Genomic DNA, 22,890 nt, shown 5'->3' with positions numbered 1-22,890 from the left:
GATCATTAGTGGATTAACACACATGCTGTGATGACATTGGGCTTCATCTAGTCTTGTCCATCTCTATGCAACCTGCCAGTAAAACAAGGATAGGCTATGAAAGAGTAACATCAGCCAGCTTCAAACAACATTTAGCATCATAAAACCTAGCACCTCTTAAGTAAACATACAGTTCCATAAAATAAAAATTTCCACGATTATAATAATAGTTTGATTATATATTAATATTGACAGTGTTTATATGCCATGACCTAGATCTATTGACAATAGCTACTACCCAGCGTATATGTGTAAACCTCTCAGCGTCCAGTTGCCATCTTGAGTCAAGGACCAGTAATCCAGCACATGCCCCTCATGGACTAGTATCTAGCACATGCTTTAAACCCTTAGCAGAAAGGTCTCCAGGGAATGTGTGTTAAAGTTTAACTTTATGTACATAACAATAATGGGTGACAGAGTGTCTCTTCTGCATTAAAAATACTGCCTGTCTTTTCTGCAATAAAATGACCTTCCTGCCTGTCCACCTCTGTACAGTGAGCTGCGCATGTACAGTTCACTAGAAATTCTGCAATCCCAAAGCTGACCACACTCCGCTCATGCATGAGAGTGATGTCATATCGACCTGGCTAATGAGTGGCAGGCGCTTGTTACCCAGAAGCTGGCTGCTAGAAGATGTCATCGGTCGGCAGGGAGCTCCAGGAGGCTGCATCATTAGAGCAAAGGTGATTATAGTTCTGCTTTAAGTCATCAGCATAATAGTAACTTTTCAGCATGCATGGTGTCAGTCAATCACATTCAAGGTACCGTAGCAAATATCAGTCTCATCTACATTGCCTCTGATCCAATAGTGATCTCAGCTCCACTGCCTCATTTTTTGCTTTAAAGTTACCCAGCAACAGTGCCCTGCCCCATCTCCCATGTCTCCAGTATCACCTCCATTATTTTTGGACTCCATGACATAGTCCCTACTTCTATAATAATAATAAGATACCAGCCCAAAGAAGAGAGCGGAGTCATCGTTGTGCTGAGCTGCCCTGTATCCTGAAGCAGGTCAGTGTGTAATCCCCCGACCCCCGGTTACACTGATAGCACTGCAACTTAACCGCCTCCCGCCCACCATATAAGGAAATGACAGGCGGGCGGCAGTTCTCTTGTTCTGGGAGGACATCATATGATGTCCTCCCACTTCAACGATCGGTGGTGCACTGTATCCCTGGGACACAGCGGATCACTGATCAGCGGAAAGAGCCGAAGAAGAGAACGGAGTCATCGTTGTGCTGAGCTGCCCTGTATCCTGAAGCAGGTCAGTGTGTAATCCCCCGACCCCCGGTTACACTGATAGCACTGCAACTTAACCGCCTCCCGCCCACCATATAAGGAAATGACAGGCGGGCGGCAGTTCTCTTGTTCTGGGAGGACATCATATGATGTCCTCCCACTTCAACGATCGGTGGTGCACTGTATCCCTGGGACACAGCGGATCACTGATCAGCGGAAAGAGCCGAAGACGTCGGCTCGGTCTTGTGATCAGCTTGTCCAATCACATCTGATCTCATGTAAATAAGGAAATGCCGGTTATCGGCATTCCACTCCTCACCAGCTGTCACGCATTCCTCAGAGGGACATCTACACTGATCATCAGGGCACTGATCAGTGCCCTGATGATCAGTGTAGCCCCATCAGGGCCACCTGTCAGTGTCCATTAATGTCACTTGTCAGTGTCAGTCAATGCCACCTGTCAGTGCCAATCAATGCCACATATCATTGCTAATCAATGCCACATATCAGTGCCTACCAGTGCACATAAATGCCACATATCAGTGCCCATCTGAGCTGCCTATCAGTGCCATATGAGTGCTGCCTTTCAGTGCCCATCAGTAAGGTCTGTCAATGCCCATCAGTGCCACCTACCAGTGCGTCATCAATGCCCATCAGTGTCGCCTTATCAGTACCCATCACTGCAGCCTCATTAGCGCACATCAGTGAAGGAGAAAAATTACTCATTTACAAAATGTTATATCAGAAACAAAGAAAAAAAAGTTTTTTTTTTCAAAATTCAGTTGTTTTTTGGTTAGTTTAGCAAAAAATAAAAACCCAGAGGGGATTAAATACCACCAAAAAAATGATACAAATTTCATACGGGGACAGTGTTGCATGACCGTGCAATTGTCATTCAAAGTGTGACAGCGCTGAAAATTGGCCTGGGCAGGAAGGGGGTATAAGTGCCTGGTAGGCAAGGGGTTAATAGTAGTCTTCTATTCTATATTCCCTTTATAAAACAGTAATATCTGTACACTGAGTGGCACCCAGTGTACAGATATCAGTGTTATATATAGAGAATAGCACGTAATGTACAGATATCAGTGTTTATATATAAGGAATAGCACTCAGTGTACAGATATCAGTGATATATACAGTGGCTTGAAAAAGTCTTCCTCACGATTGAAATGTTCCCCCATGTTGTCATGTTACAATGTATTCCCCCCCCCTGAAATGTCCCCCATGTTGTCATGTTACAATGTATTCCCCCCCTGAAATGTCCCCCATGTTGTCATGTTACAATGTATTTATTGGGATTGGATTTTATAGACCAACACAAAGTTGTTCATAATTGTGAAGTGGTAGGAAAATGAAAAATGGTTCCAACATTTGTGACCAATAAATCTGTGAAAAGTGTGGCGGCATTTGTATTCGGCCCCCTGGAGTCAGTATATTGTAGGACCCCCTTTGGCTGCAATTCCATCTGCAAGTCTTTTTGGGGACGTCTCTCCCAGCTTTGCACATCTACAGAGAGACATTTCTGCCCATTCTTCTTTGCAGAATCACTCAAGCTGTGTTATTGGATGGAGAGCGTCTGTGAACAGCAATTTTCAGGTCTGGCCACAGGTTCTCTATTGGATTTTGGTCTGGACTGTGACTAGGCCATTCTAACACATGAAGATGCTTTGTTTAGAAAGTTTGGAGACCCCAAATTTAGATCAAAGGGCCAGTTTACTGTCCTTCAGGTTTTTGGGGGCTGGACTGTGGTCTTTGGGGTCAGAAATTGTCCTGGCATCAGTGGGAGTAGACCATGCATGTTTAGTATTAGGGGGAGGAATAGCATCCCACCTTTGGTGTCAATGGGAGAAATAGCGCCCTATCGTTGGTATCAGTGGGAGTAATAATGCCCCATCATTGGTATCAGTGGAATGAATAGTGCCTTATCATTCATGTCAGTGAAAGGAATAATGTCTTATCATTGGTGTCAGTGGGAAGAATAGTGCCACATCATTGGTGTCAGTGGGAGGAATAGTGCCCTATCATTGGTGTCAGTGGGATAGGAAAAATTCATTAAAACCTTCATTTTGAAATGTACCATTGTTGCACTCTTTAATGTATGTTTTTTTTCTTTCTTTGTGTAATAAACATTTATTTTGAACATACTGTAGAGAAATTCTGTGACAAACGCATGTATTGTGGGTAGTGTAATATGTAGGCGGGGTTTTGTGTGGGTGCGGCTTGAGTGGGCAGGGACACAGGGGGCCCCATGATCTCCTATTGCCCAGGGGCCCCATGATTTGTCAGTCCGCCCCTGTCACAGAGGTCACATGGTACAAGGCTATTCACAACAGTCTTGTACCATGTGGCAAGCTGTGATCAATCACAGCTCACACAGTATTTCGCAAAGGCTGCAAGAATGCAGCCAGAGAGAAGGAGAAATTATTGCTTTTACAGCCTTTATGGGTGTAAAAGCAATCAGTAAAAAAAAAAAAAAAAAAAAATCATCACCCCCCACAAGTAGTACAGTGTCACCATGGTGACAGTGTACTGCTAGGGTGACAGTATGTAAAAAAATAAAAATTTTAAAAAAAAATGTAATATAATTTTTGGTTATAAACTAATTAGAGTTATTTTTTTTACTAAAAAGATAACGGAATACATTTTGGCCAAGATTTATGATGAAATATTATTTATTTGCAAAATTTTATAAGAAAAACACTTTTTTCATTTACATAGCAAAAAAAATAAAAATCCCAGTGGTGAACAAATACCACCAAAATAAAGCTTTATCTGTCTCAAAAAAATGCTAAAAAATTCATATGGGTACAGTGTTGCATGACCGCGCAACTGTCATTCAAAGTGTGATAGCACTGAAAGCTGAAGATTGGCCTGGACAGGAAGGGGGGAAAATTGTCCAGACTTGAAGTGGTGAAATAGACCTTTTTGTTTTGAGTTATCTGTAGTGTCAAGGGATGTATAAAATCTTTTCTGCATGTTTTTTTTTTTCAGTGAATTTAGCTACACACTACACCACTCATACTTGATATTAGCTTTTGTAACTAGTTGCTGCTTGGCTGTGCTGTTCTTGTTCGCTGCTTTGCTATGCAGTAAATGTAGACTTTAGTGGTGGTAAAATACAGCTTGCTTTTAGGCCTTGTGCACATGAAAGCTCATCAGCTCCTGTGTTCTGAGGCATCTGGGGAGCAGCATGTGCCACATACAGCTGTCAATACAAATAAATGGCTTATGCAGTTGTGCTGGGGTAAATGCTGATGGCTTCTGTTTTGATGTTTACCTGCGCATGCCAAACATGGAAGTGGCACATTTGGGGAGAAGCGCCGTATGGAGCTGCATGGGTAAACGCCAATGTAGTAGCCTCAGGAGCTTACCCGTTTACAGCCACGTACAGTTCTTTGTTTTTACATCTGTACCTGGCACGTGTGGCTCATCCAGTGCCAGAAAGGGTTGGGAATTTTATGTCCCAGCACACAGATGCTGCTAATCATCAGTGCGCATCAGGCCGAAGATAAATTCACTGTCTAATTGACATCCATTTAAGATCCTTCAGAGAACATTTAGAGTCCCTGTACAGGTGCATTTGACCTGCAGTTGACTATCACCTAATCTTCATTAAGCTACTTTTGCTTTCAACTAACTTGTATCGAGAGAAAAGCAATTCTGATACAAAACCAAAATATAGAGACCCTAAAAAATGTACGTTAGGAATAATAATTCCACACATGTTTGAGCAGCTGTTAAAGTGGAGCTGCACCCAAAAGGGGCACCAGCCGCTCCTTCCCCCTCCACAGCCCAGCGCTCCAGTGAGTGCTGGGGGGGCTGAGCATAGAGCTGTGACAGACAGTCCCGCTCTCTGCTCAGAGTGGAAAGGAGAACTCGGCAACCAGCGGTCATGTTCTCACCCTTACAGCTGGGGGGAACAGGACAGATGCAGCATCGGACCAATGCTGCATCCACCTAGATAAGTTTAATGGGGGGGGGAGAAATCCACAATACTCTTTTAAGGTCATGGATCATTCTTGCCACTGATCTTTATGAATAAATGTGAATAGAGAGGTCCTTATAGGAATAGGTAATCTGATATTCATAGGAGATGCACCCTTATCTATACTTTATAAACTTTGACAGCACAAAAATTATTTCTAAAAGCTTGTGGATAAATGTCTACTTTAAATATGTTTTGGATTATTTTACACTTACGTGATAATAAGGATTAAATCATGTTTACCATTTCTCCTTTGCAACTTCTTTTTTTCCCCAATTGTTACATACTTAGGTATCCGATGGCTTTGGGTAATTTGGCAGATCTTGAAGACCTTGCTCCAACACTTGGCCGTCTAAAGCCCCTTGAACTCTATTACAAGGTTGTAAGCTTTACTTACATTATATTCTTGTGATTTAACTTGATGTTTTTATATACCTGCACTAATATATAATTTGATTTCAGGCAAAATCCTAGCTTTTTGCTATGCTAACATTGAATCAATTTGTATACCAGTGCTAAAACTTCAAACTATGGGTTATTATTATTATACAGGATTTATATAGCGCCAACAGTTTGCTTAGCTCTTTACAATATATCGTGAGGCAATACAGCTACAATACAGTTCAATACAAGAGTAATAGGAGGGCCCTGCTCCTTGGAGCTTACAATCTAGGAGGGAGGGGCTAATGGTTCAAAAGATTGTAACTGTGGGGGATGGACTGGTAGGAGTAGAAGATTCCATTATTAGCTGAGGATAGGATAGGCTTCCCTGAAGAGATAGGTTTTCAGAGATGCCTAAAAGTGAGCAGAGTAGGCGATAGTCTGATAAATTGGGGTAGAGAGTTCCAGAGGATGAGGGAAGCTCTGGAGAAGTCCTGGAGACAAGCATGGGAGGAGGAGACAAGGGAGCTAGATAGCAGGAAGTCATGCAAGGAGTGGAGAGTACGGTTTGGGTGATATTTGAAGACAAGATTAGTGTTGTATTTTGGGGCAGAGTTATAAATGGCTTTATATGTTATTGTTAATGTTTTCAATTATATCTGTTGAGCAATGGGAAGCCAGTGGAGGGATTGGCAGAGAGGGGTGGCAGATACAGAGATAACAAGGGAGTGAATATGTTGCTTAGTAGTTTCCGAGGTTAAGAATGGTATGAACAGGAGCCAGGCGCTGTGTAGTTTTGTGATAGAAATAATACACCTTGTATGGAGGTGTGTCTTTAATAAGTCATATGGTAAAACAATAATAAATAACCAGCCTGTGGCTTTAGGAAGCCAGGTTCCAAGATGGACGGCCCGTCCGCTCAGAGGGAAGCAGTGGAGTAGAATGCCTGTCAGTGCAGGGACCACGTTTACCCGACGTCCCAGCGTCCTGGATGACGTCACCACGATGTGGAGAGACAGAGGGGGGGGAACTCTTGCTGGAGCCGCAGCTTTAGAAGGAAGAGGCCTGTTGCTGGGACAACATGTTTCGCGCGCATGTTTGGGCGCTTTACTTTTTGCGCTATAAATAAAAAAATTGCAAAAAATTTGAAAAAAAAAAAAAGTTTTTGTTTCTATTAAAATTTTTTTCAAACAGGTATTTTTTCTTCTTCACTGATGTGCGTTGATGAGGCAGCACTGATGGGCACTGATAGGCGGCACTGATGGGCACTGATAGGCAGCACTGATGGGCACTGATAGGCAGCACTAAAGGGCACTGATAGGCAGCACTAATGAGGTGGCTTGGATAGGTGGCACTGATAGACAGCACTAATGAGGTGTCACGGATAGGCGGCACTAATATGCAGCACTGATAGGTGACACTGATGATGGGTACTGATAGACGGCACTGACTGGCATCACTGCTGGGCACTGACTGGCACAACCCCTGGGCACTGACTGGCTGCACTGGTGGGCGGGCACAGGTGGGTGGCATTGGTGGGCGGGCACAGGTGGGTGGCACTGCTGGGCACAGGTAGGTGGCACTGCAGAGTGGCACAGGTGGGTGCACTGCTGGGCACAGGTGGGTGCACTGCTGGGCACAGGTGGGTGATCTGCTGGGCACAGGTGGGCGGAGCTAGTGGGCGCACTGCTGGGCACAGGTGGGCGGAACTTGCGGGTGGCACTGCTGGGCACCGATCATCAGGGCACTGATCATCAGTGCCCTGATGATCGGTGCCGATCCCTGCTTTGACAACTGCCGGTTCTCAGCAGTACTTTCCTCACGATCTGACAGCGTGAGGAAAGTGCAGCCGAGAACCGGCACTTGCATTTCCCTCTGATCAGCGTGTCATTGGACACCGCTGATCACGTGGTAAAAGGCCGCTGTGATTGGCCTTTTACCACATCACGTGATCAGCTGTGTCCGTAGGACACAGCGATCACGGAGATCACCGGGTGCGCACCCCCTGGGGCGCGCAGGAGAGCGCGTTCTGGGAGGACGTCATATGACGTCCACTCAGAACTGGCCGGCCGCAGTGTAACCGTCATTCGGCTATCTGCGGTCGGCAGCTAGTTAATCCTAAATATTATACATTATTATACACCCATTCAGTCATGCACTACACATATCACAGTTAGCAAAACACTTTGAGAAACTTCACTTATACAGAGTGAAGGTGGGCAGAGACTGATACTAAACTATTTCCTAACCTCCCCCAGTCCATCCAAGTATAAATTCAGTACAGTCCTTGGGACGGCTGGCAAGGGGACAGGCTGGCCATTCCTTGTGCAAAGTGGCACTCTGGTGCTAAGTGCATGGCACTTTGACTAAGGCAAGTACAAACATTGGTGCTCCACCTCAAGTAGTCTGCAAGTGCTCTTTCCTCTCTTACCTCTTTCCCTCAGCCTTCCTTTGTTATTTCTCCTCTCTTCAACATGCTTTTGCTAACTTTCTTTGATGTTATAATGCCCTCTCTCCTCAAACTCTCTCTTCTTTACCCCTCCTCCCCACCCCACAACCTGTACATATCACCCTTACTTCTGTCCTCTCAATATCATTGCACTTATCTCCTGTTCTCCCTTGGTCCACATAATGTCACCACAACAAAATCACTGCGGCATTTGCCCTCATACAAATCCCGCTCCCACCTCACCTCCCTCATCCTTCTATTACTACTAACTTCCGGAGACATCGCCCCACACCCTGGCCCTCCACCATCATACTCCAACCCACAGAAGCAGCAGCCTCCCCTCTCTGGCTTCAGCTGCAACCCTCAATCTCTTATCTCAATTCCCCTGCTTCCACGCGCCGGCCCCTCCCTCCTATGTAATGCCCGCTCAATCTCTAACAAACTTTCTACTATCAAGGACCTCTTCCTCTCCCACTCCCTTAACCTACTTTCTATTACTGAAACCTGGCTCTAGGATTCCAACTGTCTCCCCAGCTGCACTGGTGGCCTCCTCTTCTAAACTCACGCGCCCAGACCCAGTGGACGAAAAGGGGGCGGAATCGGACTTCTTTCCCCACAAAGCACGTTCCAGGTTCTTCCTGCCCCTCTGTCTCTGTCCCTCTGCTCTTTTGAAGTGCACTGTATTTGTCTCTTTTCTCCTGTTTGTCTGAAGATTGCAGTCATCTACCGGCCTCCGGGTCCAGTTTCACACGTCTAAATCCCTGAAAGACTTTACCTTCTACAAATCCACTCTTCTCAAATACAACTCCAGCCTCCATTCTGCTAAGCAAACCTACTACAACACTCTCATCAAAACACTCTAATCCAATCCTCGTCAACTCTTTTCTACCCTTATTCCTTACTCTGCTCCCCACTGCCTCCACCCAACAACTTATTTACTGCACAGGAGATTGCCAGTCATTTCAAGAACACGTTTGACACAATTTGTGATGAAATCTCTAGTGTCAAGCTTCCTCCTCCAACCAACATACCAGGCCCAACACCACACTCACTCTCTTCCTTCGATCCTGTTACCACCATGGAAGTTACCAAACTCCTTTCCAAGGCCCACTTCACTACCTGTCCCCTGGACCCTGTCCCCTCACAATTATTGCAGCCTCCTTCCTGCTCTATCCTAAACTCTCTAACCCACATCTCTAACCTCACTCTCCATAGGCACCTTTCCCTCCCCGCGCAAACATGAACGGTTTACCCCCATACTCAAAAAACCTTCGCTGGACCCCACCTGTTTGAATAACTTAATCCCATGTCCCTGCTCCCGTTTGCCTCCAAACTTCTCAAGCGCCTTGTTCACAACCATATGAACTGCCACCTCATCAACAACAATCTTCTTGATCCCCTACAGTCTGGCTTTCGCCCACAACATTCTACTAAAACTGCCCTACTAAAACTCACTAACAACCTACTAACTGCTAAAACCAATGGCCATTACTCCATACTCGTACTCCTAGACCTTTCTGCTGCCTTTTGACACAGTCAACCACCCGCTCCTCCTCAGTAAACTCCACTCCATCGGCCTCCGTGACTCTGCTCTCTCCTGGTTCTCCTCTTACCTTTCTTAACGCACTTTCAGCGTCACATACAACTCCTCCGCTCCTCTCCTTCTTTCCGTTGGGGTACCCCAAGGCTCTGTCCTTGGGCCCCTTCTTTTCTCTCTCTACACCTCCTCCCTGGGCCAATTGATAACCTGCCATGGCTTCCAATACCACCTCTATGCTAATGACACCCAGATATATCTCTGTACTCCCCAGCTCAATCTCCTCACGCATCACTAATCTACTAAGCGACATATCAGCATGGATGTCACACCACTACCTTAACCACTTGCCTACAGAGCATTTATACCCCCTTCCTGCCCAGGCCAATTTTCAGCTTTCACTGCTGTCGCGCTTTGAATGACAATTGCGCGGTTATGCAACACTGTACCCATATTACATTTTTAGAATTTTTTTGAGACAGAGCTTTCTTTTGGTGGTATTTAATCACCTCTGGGTTTTTTATTTTTTGCTAAACAAACCAAAAACTGAAAATTAAAAAAAAAATGTAGTTTCTGTTATAAAATTTTGTAAATAAGTGATTTTTCTCCTTCACTGATGTGCGCTAATAACGCTGCAGTGATGGGCACTGACAGGCTGCAGTGATGGGCACTGATAGGCGGCACTGGTAGGTGGCACTTATAGGCATTGACAGGTATCACTGATGGGTACTGAAAGGCAGCACTCATATGGCACTGATAAGTGGCACTGACTAACACGGATAGGTGGTACTGACTAGCACTGTTTGGTGGTACTGTTAGGCAGCACTGATGGGTGGCACTGACTGGCAGCACTGATGGGTGGCACTGATAGATGGCACTTAAAGTCAGCTCAGATGGACACTGATATGTGACATTGATGTGCACTGGTAGGCACTGATATGTGGCACTGATGAGCACTGACAGGTGGCCTTGATGGACACTGACAGGTGGCACAGATGGGGCTACACTGATCAGTGCACATGTCCCCTCTGAATAATGCCGATTACCAGCTCTCCTCTCCTCACGAGCTGTCAGCATGACAGCTCGTAAGGAGAGAAATGCAGATAACCGTCATTTCCTTATTTACATGCGATCAGCTGTGATTGGACACAGCTGATCACATGACAGAGCCGGCGTCTTCGGCTCTTTCCATTGATCGGTGATCCGCTGTGTCCCAGGGACACTGCGCACCAAACGCCATGCTGCGCGCCCCCATGGGTGCTAATGTGCAGTTAGAGTGGGAGGTCATCATATGACATCCTCACAGAACAAGAGAGCCGCCTTGCGCCGGTCATTTCCTTATACGGTGGGTGGGAGGCAGTTAAAATCAATCTTTCCAAAACCGAGCTTGTAATATTTCTTCCCCCCCGATCCCCCACTCATGACTTTACCATTAAGATCAATAGCACAACCATTGGTCCTTCCCCTCATGCCAGTGTGCTAGGCCCTAGACTCTGATCTTTCCTTTGGGCCCTACATCCAATCACTGGCTAAATCCTGCCGCCTCAACCTCCGGAACATTTCCAAAATCTGCCCCTTTTTCACCAATGTCTCCACAAAACAACTAATCTACATCTTGGTTTTATCCAGCCTTGATTACTGCAACTCCCTCACTGGTCTACCGTTACACAGGTTATCCCCCCTTCAGTCTATTAAGAATGCTTCTGCTAGACTCATACACCTTACCAACCGATCAGTGACTGCTGCACCTCTCTGCCAATCCCTTCATTGGCTTTCACTAACCCAACGTATAAAATTCAAAATACTAATCACAGCTTACAAAGCCATGCACAACACTGCCCCTAGCTACATCACCAACCTCATCCGCAGATATCGCCCAAATCGCCTGCTACACTCCTCCCAAGACCTCTTCCTCTCTAGCTCCTTCATCACCTCTCCCCGCTCGCCTCCAGGACTTCTCCAGAGCCTCTCCCATCCTCTGGAACTCCCTACCACAATATGTCAGGTTAGCCCTCACCCTGTCTGCCTTTAGGCGATCTTTGAAAACCCACTTATTCAGGGAAGCCTACCCCCACCTCCACCTAAGAACTGTACTTGGATCACCTCCACCAGATCATCCCCTGCAGGTATCACCTTTTGTATCACCTCCCCCTTCCTTTAGATTGTAAGCTCCACAAGCAGGGCCCTCCTATTCCTTCTGTACTGAAATGTATTGTAATTGTACTGTCTCCCTTATATTGTAAAGCGCTGTGCAAACTGTTGATGCTATAGAAGTCCTGTATAATAAATAAACTGCGCTTCTCTTCAGTGCTTTATCTCTAGACCAAGCTTTCTCAAAGAACCCTTACAATAATTTTCAAATCTCAGGGAACCTCTGCTAAATCCTGCTCAGTAGGGGTCAATGGGAAAAATGCTTATTACATCAGAGGCCAGTTAGATAAATGTCCCCCTTACAATGGACGTCAGAAAGCCCTGCTACAGACTGTTAAAATACCACCAAAAATAGATCAAATATAGCGGATCAGATAACTCTTGGACTGTAGAGTAAAAGAATGGGATAAGAGAGATTAGAACTTGTCAAGCAACAAGATGGTTCCACTGCTGATTTCTGAAGATTCAGGTTTCACCAATATCTCTGTAGGGTCATAACGGTTCACTGGAGATTGACTAACAGCCTGAGCTAATTTTTCCCTCAGTAAAAAGATCATACAAATATCCCATTATAGGGATGCCCTGAGAATGAAGTGGAGTCAGAACAGGGGCTAGTACCTGGGTGAGGACCCAAGGGTGCAGTGCAGGGCCCAAAATGAAGGCCAAGAAATTGTTAATGTTTCATGCAGGCAGCACTAATGCAGTAGAAATATCGGAACATGCAAGGAAGCATCTTTATAGCATACTGTAAATATAGAATTAAGACCATGTGTTGTTTAACCACTTGCCTACCAGGCACTTATACCCCCTTATTTACCAGGCCAATTTTCAGCTTTCAGCGCTGCCGCACTTTGATTGACAATTGCGCGATTATGCAACATTGTACCCATATGAAATTTTGATCATTTTTTTCTCACAAATAGAGCTTTCTTTTGGTGGTATTTAATCGCCACTGGGCACTTTACTTTTTGCGCTATAAATAAAAAAAAATGCAAAAAATTTGAAAAAAAAAAAAGTTTTTTTGTTTCTTTTATAAAATTTTTCAAACAGGTATTTTTTCTCCTTCACTGATGTGCGTTGATGAGGCGGCACTGATGGGCACTGATAGGCAGCACTAAAGGGCACTGATAGGCAGTACTAATGAGGTGGCACGGATAGGCGGCACTGATAGACAGCACTAATTAGGGGTCACGGATAGGCGGCACTAATATGCAGCACTGATAGGCGGCACTGATAGGCGACACTGATTATGGGTACTGATAGACGGCACTGACTGGCATCACTGCTGGGCACTGACTGGCGGCACTGACTGGCACAACCCCTGGGCACTGACTGGTGGCACTGACTGGCAGCACTGCTGGGCTGCACTGGTGGGTGGCACTGGTGGGCGGGCACAGGTGGGTGGCACTGCTGGGCACAGGTAGGTGGCACTTCTGGGCACAGGTAGGTGGCACTGCAGAGTGGCACAGGTGGGTGCACTGATGGGCACGGGTGGGCGGAGCTAGTGGGCGCACTGCTGGGCGGAACTTCCGGGTGGCACTGCTGGGCACCGATCATCAGGGCACTGATCATCAGTGCCCTGATGATCGGTGCCGATCCCCGCTCTGACATCTGCCGGTTCTCGGCAGTACTTTCCTCACGATCTGACAGCGTGAGGAAAGTGCAGCCGAGAACCGGCACTTGCATTTCCCTCTGATCAGCGTGTCATTGGACACCGCTGATCAGGTGGTAAAAGGCCGCTGTGATTGGCCTTTTACCACATCACGTGATCAGCTGTGTCCATAGGACACAGCGATCACGGAGATCGCCGGGTGCGCGCCCCCTGGGGCGCGCAGGAGAGCGCGTTCTGGGAGGACGTCATATGACGTCCACCCAGAACTGGCCGGCCGCAGTGCAGCCGTCATTCGGCTATCTGTGGTCGGCAGCTAGTTAAGAAAATAAGGCATCCTCTATTAATATGCAAATTAACCAGTTGGACTGGTTTATGAGCTCAGCACAGGAAGTCGGGCTACAGGATATGATGAAGCATGAAATAGGGGGAGGGCAATAGGACTTTGAACAGGCCATGTGACCAGACAAAAACAGTTGTTCTGGAAGTCAAAGAGGAAGGGTTTGTTCTGAGACTTGGAATAAGGAACTTTGGCGGAGAATTACTAAAGCTGGTTCACTCAGAATCTGGTGCATCTAAGCATGATAGCCAATCAGCTTCTAACCTAACCTTGTTCAAATAGACTTTGGCACTGAAACCTGGACACTGATTGGTTTCTATGCAGAAGTGCACCTGATTTTGCACTGTCCAGCTTTAGTAAATAAACCCCAGTGTGTTGGTGGATTCTAAGAAGCAAGGAACCATGGGAAGATTCCATCACCAGGAAACAAGGTAGGTAGCTGATTAGTATACGCTTACATACATTGTCTATGCTAATTTGTTGGGAAGGATAGATAGTCTGGGCATGTGTTTTTTGTGTGCATATTTTGTTATACTTTGCATGCTATAAATTGTTTCCTGCAGTTTTGTATGTGCAGCCTTTTCTGTTTAGTAAAGTGCATTAATACACTATGTATTTTAAAGTTAAGCTTCCTTGGCTTATACTGCAAAGCAACCTTTCTAAACACTATCAAAACAATTAGGGGCTTATGGCTGGATTTACGCAAAATGTTCAACTGAAACTGATTTTATGGGGTGTGTTCTTTTGTTTCTGCTGAGGGGAAGTGCGTACACGGTTTAGAAAAAGTAAGGCTGCAGAGGTTTTGTGTGTCCAGGAAGAGACGTGCACATTGCCTACCTGGGCCAGAGACAGTAAGTGGATGTCTGTTGCAATGGAGCTTGCTAGACTATGCAGGCATCATCAAATAGTATGTAAAACAGTCACAACTCAAGGAAACCCCAGCGATCACTGGGGGAACCCTATTTTTCAACGGAACCCTATTGAGAATGGTTGCTGTAGACAGTGCCTGGGCTCAGTGTGGTAATGTGTATTGGAAGGACATACATGTTGAATGTTAAAAATGCAGTTTGTGTGCTAATGGTAGTATAGGCACTGCAGTGTGGAGACTCTGGAGGGCAAACTGGGGATTGCATGTGCTGGGAGATGATAGGGGAAAAGTCTAATATGTGCGTGCTGGAGTTTGAATATAATAGAGGGGAAACTCAGTCTGTGTGCTGGGGACTGATTTTCACCAGGGAATGACTATGTGTGCTAAATTCTGTGTTCAGCTAAATTCAAGATTGAAGGCACAATCCCCCAGTTGCACTCAACAAAGTAAAAGTTACACATTGAGTAATGGTAATATAGCTCTCTGCAAAAATAACTGAAGTATCTGATTTTCTATTTTTTTTTTCTTTAAAGGCTATACAGTCCTCCAAAGTACACTATGAAAACCAGCACTTGTATCCACACATTTATTTGGCTGCTTATCACTGCCGAAACAAGGATGTAAGAGAAGCATTAAAATCCTGGGCTGAGACATCAGCAGTTATTCAAGAGTGAGTGTTTTTACTTTTGTACTTACTGTTGTGCAGTAGCCCATTGGAACCATGTTGAATTATGTTATTTTTTAGTGCTTTTTGCACAGCTTCATGGCAGGATCACTAGGTATTATTGTAATAGAGGCAGATGATTTAAAGCTTAACTCTAGGCAGATATAAAAGACACAAATTAATGCCACTCTGCAATCATTAATGTAATCTTTAATACATTAAGGGGTCATGCATACAGGGCTTTAAAAGGCTGCTTTTACAGGTGTGTGCCTTTTTTTTTTCTGCCTGTAAACGCAACTCCTTGTGCCATGCACACACAGGCCTTTAGATGTGTATTAGGTCTGCATTCAGCTAATTTTTTTTTTTAAACAATCTACTGCACTGGCCAGCATTTCACTGCTTTTACTATGAAGAAGCCTTTCTGTATGTGAAAGTCAAAACTGAATTCCAGGAATTCAGCCACATTGTAAAATGTGCAGACATACTATGCTTTAAGTCTAATGAGGTGCATGCCTCGATTATTTACATCTGACAGGTTAATAGCACTCTTGGAGGAAACACTTGGGGCTGTGAAAGGAGGAAAGCGCACACAGCAGCTCTGCTTGCCTATGCCTATGCCATCTGCTACCCATTCACAGATGCCTTTTGTATTTTGGGAATGAGCTCACATAATAAAAAGGCTTCTGTGATTGAGCCAGAAGGGGGGAAGGGAAGGCATAGCAGCTGCATTGACTCTGCTGCTGAAGGAGCGGGGACCAGAACGCCCAGGTCAGAGCTCCCAGAACTATAGGGATAGCTGTCTCCCAGAAGCTCGATAAATCTGTTAGATGTAAATTATAGTCCAGTAGGTGGCATGCACCTCTTCATCTTATAGTATGCCTGCACAAAGTAGCTGAATTCCTGGAGTTCAGCTTTAAATCACTTTTCTGCCAGATGTAAATGGTGTCCCTTGTCCTCTGTAATGACCTGGAAGAGAATACTCAACACCAAGGTCACTGAACCACCTATATATTTATACATGATGATCATATTCCTCCTTATAAAATTCAGTTCAGCTAATCTTTCCTAATAGATGAGCTCCTCTATGTCCCTCATCAGTTTGGTTGCCCTTCCCTGTACTTTCTTCAGTTCTCTGATATCCTTTTCGTGAGCAGGTGCCCAAAACTGAACTGCATATTCCAGATGAGGTAGTGCTAATGCTTTCTACAAGGGAAAAATTATGTCTCTCTCTCTGGCGTCTATACCTTTTTTAACTCAAAGAAAGCATTGTGCTAGCTTTAGAAACTGCAGTTTGGCATTGCATGTTATTATTACGTTTATGATCTAGCAGAACATCCAGGTCCTTTTCAACCTTTGACTCCCCAGCAGTATATTGTGTGATTTTTATATATATATATATATATATATATATATATATGTGTGTATATATATTAAAACACATACTGTTCATTCTTGAACAGGCCAGTGACAAGACCACTTTACACATCAAAAGAACTCTTTGCTATGTTAATTTTATGCAAGGTCACTTTGGTATTTGGAGAATGGCCTGTTTCTCTAATTAGACATTTCAAAGGGTACATTGTTTACATGTGTAAGGATGATAAAGAATGTGATTTGACCATAGAAGTATTTATTGATGGTAATTAGACTCCAGGGGGTGTTCATGGGAAATGATGAAAGGGTGACTTGTTTACTTGGTAAACACTATAGGGACCTTAATTGTTATTTACAGTAATAGCATGTAAAGTCTTTTCAGGTAAGATCAAAAGTGTTTTGTCAGCCAATCAGAAACCACCTCCTGTAAACTGTATGTCAAGGGAAGTTTTTGGCTGGGAAAGAGCTTCTTTCCTTTCATTAACCACTTGCCCTCCTGAGGATTTACCTCCCTTAACCAGTTCCCTACTGTGCTATAGCCGAAGGACGACTACATCTGGATTGTCTGGTTCTGGGACGACGTCCATGGACTTCATTCCAGAACACGCCCCCTGCGCGCACCCAGCACTGCCAGTGATTGCTGTGTCCTAAGGATCACATGATACGGTAAACGGCCAATTATGGCGCCCTTTTCCCACGTGATCAGCTGTGTCCAATGACACAGCAGATCTCCGGGTAAATACAGTTGTTTATCTGCTGCACTTTCCTCATGCTGTCACAGCATGAGGAAAATACTGCTGATAAATGGTAATTATCAGAGATGTGATCGGCCCTGATGATCAGTGCCGCCCACCTGTGCCCAGCAGTGCAGCATCATCAGTGCCAGCTCATCAGTGCCGTCTATCTGTGCCAGCTCATCAAAGTTCGAAATTCAAAGAACTGCACCGCTTAAGATAAGTTCCAACAATAAATATATAAAAGTTCAACGAATAGCAATAGATCCTTATAAGGCAGGTATCTCAGTACTTCGAATGCTGGTATAAACAGCCGACCAAAATAGCAGAAATGCGCACTCACCGGAAGCGCATATTAACAGTGCATGTAGTAATAAATGATAGATGGTGGGCTGCCTCTCTGATCATCAAGCCTTGGCGAGTAGTGAGAATCTGCCTGGTCCAGAAGTCCCCCTTAGGATGGACAGGTATTCTGTTTTGGAAAGGGCTGCCCTCTCTGGATGGACAGGTATTCTGCTTTGGAAAGGGCTCCCCTCTCTGGATACTGGATAGCACAGGGATTTCCTGCAGATGTAATAGCTCGCATAGGAGCTCAAAGAACAGGTGCCCAATGGTGTAGTATTTCAGAAAAATTTATTTGAAGCATAAAACAAACATAGGGCAGTATGCATCATATATCAGTTACAAAGATTTTGCAATACTGACCCCTTTAAAGATGACCGCCGAGCCTCCTCGTGGCTCCAGCGGCATAAACGTCATGCTCTGTACAGCTCCTCCTTTCTAAGGCCTTCCGTGCTAAAAGCACATCATCAGAGGGGAGGCTGAACAGAAGCGTGACCAACGTCTGGCTTATATAGGGGAACTGGCGCATGCGCGATCGCGCCACCGCCATTCTTCCGTAGAATAATAGACTCCGCATGCGCGCACGCCGATGGACCATTGTGCCATTGTACCGTAGACTAACACATTGCGCATGCGCGCGCCGAAGCGCCATTGTGCCATAGATCTGTGAGGATCAAGACGGATGGGAGGTACCTCCTCCTCCGTCACTAAAAAACAAGCGGCGGTGAATGCCACAGACCCCAGGGAATAGAAGAACAATATAAATAAATAAATAATGACATATAAACCCGGGGAAACTATTTAAATTGCAGTGTGGGTGCAATAAATAAATAAATAGAATTAATACCAGGCCATGGCAAAATGAGTATATAGGAATCAAAGTCATACATAATAAATCAATATAATTAAATAAATAAAAATATATATATAAATAAATAAATATATACATAGCAACATGACAATAAATATTCCATGTAGCTGATGTCAAATTCATCAATGTTACTATATAATGATTAGTAACAATTAATGTATGTAAATGTCATAAATATATTAATAGCTCATATTTGAATCATAGCGGAATAAACCTTATTAACATCATATATTCTGTAAAAATCATAAAAAATATCAATAAATAATTCTGCTAAAAATCATTAAATAATTCTGAATACGGGTGGGTTAATAGAATAATAAAACCGTCACGACATAGTCAATATCATAAAAATACGAGAGGACTAAAAAATCAGAAGGAAGGAGAAGAGATGAACTCACTAAAAATATCTTAATATTCTGGATTAATAAACATATCCTTACAACTAACTACAATGGAAAAGAGGGGAATTTAGCTGTTGGCTATGAAGCAGTTAACATCCACTTCAATATTGTGTCCCAGGGGATGCAATGTATTCAATTCATATACCCACTTGGTCTCAGCTTGGGAAACAGCTCTTGTTTTGTTGATACCCCTCCAGTAATTATCAACAACATCAAAACCGACAAACTTCAAGGATGATGGATCTTTGTTGTGGTATAACCTATAGTGGTTAGACAAAGAGTGTTCCCTAAAACCTTTTTTAATATTTGCCACATGTTCGCGTAAACGATCACGTAGACGTCTAGTTGTCCTACCCACATACTGTTTTTGGCAGGGACACTGTAAAAGGTATACCACAAATCTACTGTGACATGAAATAAATTTTCTTATGTCATAAGTTCTGCCAGTGACACAAGAGTTGAAACCATCCACTCTGTTTCCTACTGTTGTTGCATTTACATATGACACATCTATTGCATGGGTAGAAACCTTTTAACTCCTTAAAAAAGGACATGTTATTCAGAGGGTCCACAATATTAGGAGCAATAAAGTGCCTAACAGCAGTGGCATTGCGGTAGATAATTTCAGGTCTCAGGTAAAATTTTAGAGAGTACTGGGTCCATCTTTAAGATGTCCCAATTCCTATTAATAATTTTTCCGATTTGTTTGTATTGAGTCGAAAAGTTGTTATAAACAGACATATTTTAGCTTGTGTCACTTTTAGTTTACTAAGTAACATATTGTTCCTGTCCATTTGTGCAACCTTTTGGATGGTATGATCTAAATTGGTTTCATCATACCCTTTCTCCAAAAACCTCTCCTTTAAGATATTGGCTTGTAATTGAAAGGTGTCATCATTAGTGCAATTTCTTTTTATCCTCATTATCTGGCCCTTTGGAATGTTTTGCCAACCAATTAGGGTGGTGGCAGCTGCCAAGAGGGATGTAACTATTACAGTCCGTGGTTTTGAAGAAAGATTTGGTAATAATTCTCCCATGCATGTTCATAAGGGTGAGATCTAGGAAATTTATTTCCTGTTGGCTGTATGTGTAAGAAAGGTTAATATTGAGACTGTGGTTATTAAGTGTAGTAAAGAAATTAATGAGTGACTGTTCTTCCCCATTCCATAGAAGGAAGATGTCATCAATATACCTTTTGTATAGTATCAGTTCCGGCCAGTCCCTAGAATAAATCAAATCTTCTTCCCAACGGGACATGAATAAATTAGCTAAACTGGGGGCAAACTTAGCCCCCATTGCAACACCTTTAATCTGTAAGTAATAAACTTTATTAAACCAGAAATAATTCTTAAATATAGCGAATTCCAATAAGCTCAAAATAAAGTTTTTTTGGAGAACAGGTAAAGTGCTATAGTGTGTTAAATAGAAGTCAGCTGCTTCCATACCATCACCATGATTTATATTGGTGTAGAGAGATGCTACATCTGCCGTCACCAAGAACGTGCTTGGGAGTATGTTAATATTGCTGATTTCATTCAATACATGCTTAGTGTCCCTTAAAAAGGAAGGGGTCTGTGAGACCAATGGCTGGAGAAAAAAATTGATATTCTCCGATCCTAGAACACAGGGACCCTATTCCACTTATGATTGGTCGTCCGGGAGGTTTGATAGGATCCTTATGTACCTTAGGGAGAATATATAAGACTGGCAGTTTAGGTGCAGTGGGGCATAGAAACACTTTTTCTTTTTTATTCAGAATATTGTTATAGCCCTTATTGATAATGCTCTTACGAGAGCGTTTGAACTCCAACAAAGGATCCTTAGATAAAGGAGTGTATGTGTATAAAATACCAGAATAGTACAAACACCCCCAAATGACCCCTTTTCAGAAAGTAGACACCCCAAGCTATCTTCTGAGAGGCATTTTGAGTCCATGGAAGATTTATTTATTTTTTTACACAAAAGTTTCTGGAAAATGACAATTTTTATTTTTTATTTTTACACAAAGTTGTCATTTAAATTATATATTTCTCTCACATGGGTATATGTAGAATTACACCCTAAAATACATTCTGCTACTTCTCCCGAGTATGGGGGTACCACATGTGAGAGACGTTTTGGCAGTCTAGCCAAGTACCAAACCCCAAAATCCAATAAGCACCTTCAGGCTTTTAAAGAGCTTTATTTCCTCATTACACTTCCTGCCTACCTGTCACAGTTGTGGAGGCCCTGAAATGTCAGGATAGCACCAAACCTCCCCAAATGATCCCCTTTTTGGAAAGAAGACACCCCAAGGAATTTGATAAGAAGCATGGTGAGTATTTTGCAGATCTTATTTGTTGCCACAAGTTTTTGAAATCTAAAAAAAGAAAAGAAAAAATTGTTTGTTTTTTTTCCTCAATTTTCAAAAACCTGTGGCAACAAATGAGATCTGCAAAATACTCACCATGCTCCTGATCAAATTCCTTGGGGTGTTTACTTTCCAAAAAGTGGTCATTTGGGGGGTTTGGTGCTATCCTGGCATTGCAGGGCCTCCGAAACTGATAGGTAGTCAGGAAGTGTAATGAGGAAATAAAGCCCTTTAAAAGCCTGATGGTGCTTATTGGATTTTGGGGTCCTGTACTTGGCTAGACTGCCAAACGTCTCTCACATGTTGTACCCCCATACTCAGAAGTAGCAGAATGTATTTTGGGGAGTAATTCCACATATATCCATGGCATGTGTGAGCAATAAATCATTTAAGTGACAATTTTGTGTAAAAAAAAAAAAAAAATTTGTTTTGTCATTTTCCAAAAATTTGTAGTAAAAACATAAATTCTTCTATTGGTTCAATATGCCTCTCTGCAAATAATTTGAACTGTCTACTTTCCAAAAAAGGAGTAATTTTGGTGGGTGGGGGCATTTTATGCCCAGCATTAGAAGTTTATGCCACACATCACTCACTCTTCTAACCACCTGAAGACCAAGCCATTTCTGACACTTTATTCACATGAAAAAAAATCTGTATTTTTTGCTAGGAAATTAATTTAAACCCCAAACATTATATTTTTTTAAAGCAAACACCCTAGTGAATAAAATGGTGGGTGCTGCAATTTTTTATGTCACATAGTAGTCTCGCAACGATTTTTCAAACGCAACTTTTTTTTTTTTAAATACACTTTTTTTACTTTTAATGCACAAAAACACTAAATATTGGCCAATTATTTGGTAGAATATAAAAGATGATGGTATGCCGAGTAAATTGATACCAAACATGACATGCTTTAAAACTGCGCATGCCCAGTGCAAGGGCGACAAACTGCATACTTTTTTAATATCCATAGGCAACGTTTTAAAAGCCTTTACAAGCTACCATTTTAGATTTACAGAGGAAGTCTAGTGTTAGAATTACTGTCCTTGATCTGACGTTCGTGGCAATACCTCACATGTATGGTGCATGGTGTATAGTTCATACTGGCACAGGGTCAACTCTCACGAATGCAGATGCGCACGGTCTAGGGTACTTTTTTTGAGTTATTTTGATTTTTTTTTAATTTCAACACTGTCCCCTTCATTTTTTTTTTGATCACTTTTAATGCTATCACAATGCAAATATCCCCTATAATTTCAATGGGCATTGTCATATATTCATTTTTGAGAAATCTGGGTTCTATCAGACTCTAGATCTCTCCTCTGCCCTTACATTATCTAATCAAACCAAGATCAGTGTGATCCCAATTTACAAATGGCACTGTTTATATCTTGTGAAAACTGAAGTGATGAAATGCTCATAGCCTCTCTTAGACTATAGAGATGATTGGCACCATTCTGGTCTCCAATCAGCTCTATGGTCAGCTGCATTCTCAGGTTGGCCCGATGGCACGGGACTGCCCGAGAAGGCCATGGAAGGCAGTGGGGGAGGGAGCT

At 43.3% G+C, this 22,890-nt stretch overlaps 1 protein-coding gene across 2 annotated transcripts in view; it reads left to right on the top strand.

The window, feature by feature from the left end:
• Positions 1 to 22,890, top strand: part of MEN1 (menin 1) — a 373,352-nt gene that overhangs the window by 280,190 nt on the left and 70,272 nt on the right. For both annotated transcript variants that reach the window (XM_089681659.1, XM_089681660.1), the window contains exons 6-7: positions 5,555 to 5,642; positions 15,132 to 15,268. In XM_089681659.1, the coding sequence (XP_089537785.1) occupies positions 5,555 to 5,642; positions 15,132 to 15,268 (225 nt within the window). The remainder of the gene's footprint in view (positions 1 to 5,554; positions 5,643 to 15,131; positions 15,269 to 22,890) is intronic.

This window comes from Staurois parvus, unplaced genomic scaffold (genome assembly GCF_062004578.1).
Source record: "Staurois parvus isolate SC_StPar_1 unplaced genomic scaffold, SC_StPar_1.0 ptg000275l, whole genome shotgun sequence".
Taxonomy (NCBI): Eukaryota; Metazoa; Chordata; class Amphibia; order Anura; family Ranidae; genus Staurois; species Staurois parvus.
This window is presented reverse-complemented; position numbering and strand designations above follow the sequence as displayed.